The sequence below is a fragment of the Lethenteron reissneri genome, unplaced genomic scaffold (genome assembly GCF_015708825.2).
Source record: "Lethenteron reissneri isolate LAM-NWPU_2019-01 unplaced genomic scaffold, ASM1570882v1 scaffold_1638, whole genome shotgun sequence".
NCBI classification, from domain to species: Eukaryota; Metazoa; Chordata; class Hyperoartia; order Petromyzontiformes; family Petromyzontidae; genus Lethenteron; species Lethenteron reissneri.
The window spans coordinates 3,134,129-3,139,082 of record NW_026891375.1 but is presented as its reverse complement, the minus strand read 5'-3'; the positions used below and the strand labels follow the sequence as shown (position 1 = coordinate 3,139,082).

General features: G+C 54.9%; 1 protein-coding gene across 1 annotated transcript; it reads right to left on the bottom strand.

Annotated features, from left to right (window-relative positions):
- Positions 1-1,928: 1,928 nt before the first annotated feature.
- On the bottom strand, positions 1,929-4,327 carry LOC133362971 (carboxypeptidase B-like). The gene is made up of 3 exons (XM_061581949.1): positions 4,310-4,327; positions 2,927-3,011; positions 1,929-2,116 (listed from the first exon to the last, which is right to left on the bottom strand). The coding sequence occupies exons 1-3, from the start codon at positions 4,325-4,327 to the stop codon at positions 1,929-1,931; spliced, it is 291 nt and encodes a 96-aa protein (XP_061437933.1).
- Between the last annotated feature and the right edge of the window lie 627 nt (positions 4,328-4,954).

Below are 4,954 nucleotides of genomic sequence, written 5' to 3'. Positions count from 1 at the left end.
TGATGGTGGTGATGATGGTGGTGGTGATGGTGGTGGTGATGGTTGTGGTGATGGTGGCGATGGTGATGATGGTGATGATGGTGGTGATGGTGGTGATGGTACTGATGGTGGTGGTGATGGTGGTGATGGTGGTGATGGTGGTGGTGATGGTGGTGATGGTGGTGATGATGGTGGTGATGTTAGTGATGGTGGTGGTGATGTTAGTGATGATGGTGGTGATGGTGGTGATGTTAGTGATGATGGTGGTGATGTTAGTGATGGTGGTGGTGATGTTAGTGATGATGGTTGTGATGGTGGTGGTGGTGATGGTGGTGATGGTGGTGGTGCCCTCACGTGGCCAATATCGCCACCTGCAGCTCCAGATGATCGATACCCATTGGGCTGGGTGGGTGATGGGTGGAGGGTAGGGGATGGGTGGGTGATGGTGGTGATGGGTGGCGATGGTTGGTGATGGGGGGTGATGGGTGGTGATGGTTGGTGATGGTGGTGATGGTGGTGATGGTGCTGATGGGTGGCGATGGTTGGTGATGGTGGTGATGGTTGGTGATGGTGGTAATGGTGGTGATGGGTGGTGATGGGTGGTGATGGTGGTGATGGTTGTGATGGGTGGTGATGGGTGGTGATGGTGGTGATGGGTGGTGATGGTGGTGATGGTTGTGATGGGTGGTGATGGGTGGTGATGGTGGTGATGGGGGGTGATGGGTGGTGATGGGTGGATGATGGGGGGTGATGGGTGGTGATGGTGCTTCTCATGCTGATGATGGTGCTGATGGTGCTGATGGTGATGATGGTGCTTATCATGATGATGATGGTGATGATGGTGTTGGTGCTGATGGTGATGATGGTGATGATGGTGCTGATGGTGATGATGGTAATGATGGTGATGGTGCTGATGGTGATGATGGTGATGATGGTGCTGATGGTGATAATGGTGATAATGGTGATGATGGTAATGATGGTGATAATGGTGATGATGGTGTTTCTCATGCTGGTCATGCTCATGCTGCTGCTCATGCTGCTGATGTTGCTGAGATATTTTGTTTATTTCGCGACACGAAGCGGAGAGACAACTTGTTCCGTGTCAACAACAACAACTACTGAACACGTGTTCCGTGTCAACAACAACAACAACTGAACACGTGTTCCGTGTCAACAACAACAACAACAACTGAACGCGTGGTTCGTGTCAACAACAGCTGCTACTGCTATCATTGTTGCTGCAGCTAAAGCTGCTGCTTCTGCCGTGGTGATGGGTGGGTGATGGGGGGGTTGATGAGTGGGTGATGGGTGGTGATGGGAAGTGATGGGTGATGGTGGTGATGGATGATGATGGGGGGGTGATGGGTGGGTAATGGCTGATGGGGGTTGATGGGTGGTGATGGGTGGGTGATGGGGGGGGGGTGATGGGTGGGGTGATGGGTGGTGATGGGTGGGTGATGGTTGGGGTTGATGGGTGGGTGATGGGTGGGTGATGGGTGGTGATGGGGGGGTGATGGGTGGTGATGGGTGGGTGATGGTTGGGGTTGATGGGGGGGTGATGGGTGGTGATGGGTGGGTGATGGGTGGTGATGGGGGTGTGATGGGTGGGTGATGGGTGGGTGATGCGTGGTGATGGGTGGGTGATGGGTGGTGATGGGGGGGTGATGGGTGGTTGATGGGGGGGGGGATGGGTGGGTGATGGGGGGTGATGGGTGATGATGGGTGGTGATGGGTGGGGTGATGGGTGGGTGATGGCTGGCTGACTGGCTGACTAGCTGACTGACTGACTGACTGGCTGGCTGACTGACTGACCGGCTGACTAGCTGACTGACTGACTGACTGTCTGACTGACTGACTGTCTGACTGACCGGCTGACTGGCCGAGCCAGCTGACCGGCCGTCTGACCGACCGGCTGACCGGCCAACCGACTGTCCGTCCGTCCGGCCCGCTCAGTACGGGTGGTCGAGCACGTGCTGAACTATGACCTCGTAGGCCAGCATCGTCTCCTCGCACGTGACCCGGATCTGGCTCTCGGGCAGCAGGAACCCGTGGCGGCCCGTGTCGCGCAGTTCAAAGGTCATCGAGTAGCGGATGCCCTGGTCGTAGGCCCAGTCGAACGAGCCGCCCGAGGCCAGGTCTGTGGTGGGGGGGGAGGGGAGAGGAGGGAGGGGGGGTGAAATGGGGGAGGGGGGGTTAGGGGGGGTAGAGGGGGGGAAGGGGGGGAGGGGGGGTGGAGTGGGGGGAGGGGGGAGTGGGGGGAGGGGGGTGGAGTGGGGGGTGGGGGGAGGGGGGGTGGAGTGGGGGAGGGGGGAGTGGGGGGAGGGGGGTGGAGTGGGGGGTGGGGGGAGGGGGGGTGGAGTGGGGGAGGGGGGTGGAGTGGGGGGGGGTGGAGTGGGGGGAGGGGGTGGGTGGTGAGTGAGTTGTGAGTGTGCGGTGAGTGAGTGAGTGTGCGGTGAGTGTGTGGGTGGTGAGTGGGTGAGTGAGTGTGTGATGTTGAGTGTGTTGGTGAGTGCGGTGAGTGAGATTGTTGCTGGGATGAGTGTGCGCGTGAGTGTGGTGAAGTGAGTGAGTGGTGTGAGTGAGTGAGTGTGTGGGAGTGGGTGAGTGAGTGTGCGGTGAGTGTGTGGTGTGAGGTGATGATTGAGTGAGGTGAGTGAGTGAGTGACGTGGTGAGTGAGTGAGTGGGTGATGTGACGGAGTGGTGTAGTGCAGTGACCGTGAGTGGTGATTGTGAGTGGTGAGTGTGATGAGTGAGTGGTGAGTGAGTGAGTGGTGAGTGAGTGAGTGGTGAGTGAGTGAGTGAGGTGGTGAGTGAGTGAGTGGTGAGTGAGTGAGGGTGAGTGTGTGGTGAGTGTGATGAGTGCGTGGTGATGTGACTGTGAGTGGTGAGGTGACGTGAAGTGAGTGGTGAGTGAGTGAGTGAGTGGTGAGTGAGTGGTGAGTTTACAGATGGTGGTAGCGGCAGGCCCGTAGCGATACTTCGTGCCGTAGGCGCTGGACAGAGCCTTGGTAGCACGCTTAGCCAGCGCACTCTGCAACAGCACAACAACAACAACATCAACAACAACATCAACAACATCATCGACAACAAAATCATCAACATCAACAACATCAACAACAACATGAACAACATCAACAACATCAACAACAACAGCAACAACAACATCATCGACAACAACATCATCAACATCAACAACAACAACATCATTGACAACAACAACATCAACAATAACATCAACAACAACATCATCGACAACAACATCAACAACATCAACAACAACAGCAACAACATCAACAACATCAACAACAACATCAACAACATCAACAACAACAACATCAACAACAACATCAACAACAACATCAACAACACAAAAACATCAACAACATCAACAACACATCGCATCAACAATAACATTTTGTCATCAACAACACAACAACAACATCGCATAAACAACACAACATCAACAACAACATCAACACCAACAACAACATCAACAGCAACATCAACAACATCAACACAACATCAACATCAACAACATCAACAACATCATCGACAACAACATCAACATCAACAACATCAACATCAACAACATCAACATCAATAACATCAACATCAACAACATCAACAACATCAACAACACAAAAATATCAACAACAACATCAACAACACATCGTATCAACAACAACAACATCGCATCAACAACACAACAACATATCGTCATTCCATCAACATCAACCACCGCCATTATCACCACGGCCACCACCACCAACAACACCACCATCAACATCATTATCATCATCAACAACAACATCATCATCAGTATCAACATGATCATCATCATCAACATCAGTATCATCGTCAACAACACCACCACCAACAACAACCGCCATTCGCCACTAAGTGGCGGTGACGTCACCACGACGCTTGTGCCAGGCTGGGTGCACGTTGAGGCCACGTGAAGTTTCGAATGCCAGCTGGCAGGAGGTCACGTGACAGACCCAGCAGGTGCCACGGGTTGACTGCTGTACCAGGCTAAGTACAGGAGGTCACGAGGGCAGACCCGGCAGGTGCCACGGGTTGACTGCTGTGCCAGGCTAGGTGCAGGAGGTCACGAGACAGAACCCAGCAGGTGCCATGGGGTTGACCGAGATGACCAGTAGATGCACCACCTGTGCCACCTAATGTGCCAGGCTAGGTGCAGGAGGTCACGGGATAGACCCAGCAGGTGCCATGGGTTGACCGACTGAGATGAGTGGCAAATTTCACCACCTGTGCCCCCTACTGTGCCAGGCTAGGTGCAGGAGGTAACGGGACAGACCCAGCAGGTGCCATGAGGTTGACCGACATGACCGGTAGATGCACCACCTGTGCCACCTACTGTGCCAAGCTAGGTGCAGGAGGAGGTCACGGGACAGACTCAGCAGGTGCCATGAGGTTGACCGAGATGACCGGTAGATGCACCACCTGTGCCCCCTACTGTGCCAGGCTAGGTGCAGCAGGAGGTCACGAGACAGGACCCAGCAGGTGACATGAGGTTGACCGAGATGACCGGCAGATGCACCACCTGTGCCCCCTACTGTGCCAGACTAGGTGCAGGAAGATCACGGGACAGACCCAGCAGATGCCATGAGGTTGACCGAGATGACCGGTAGATGCACCACCTGTGCCCCCTGCTGTGCCAGGCTAGGTGCAGAAGGAGGTCACGGGACAGACCCAGCAGGTGCCATGAGGTTGACCGAGATGACCGGTAGATGCACCACCTGTGCCCCCTCCTGTGCCAGGCTAGGTGCAGGAGATCACGAGACAGAACCCAGCAGGTGCCATGAGGTTGACCGAGATGACCGGTAGATGCACCACCTGTTGCCCCCTGCCTGTGCCAGGTACTAGGTTGCAGGAGATCGACGAGACAGAAACCCAGCAGGTGCCATGAGGTTGACCGAGATGACCGGTAGATGCACCACCTGTGCCCCCTCC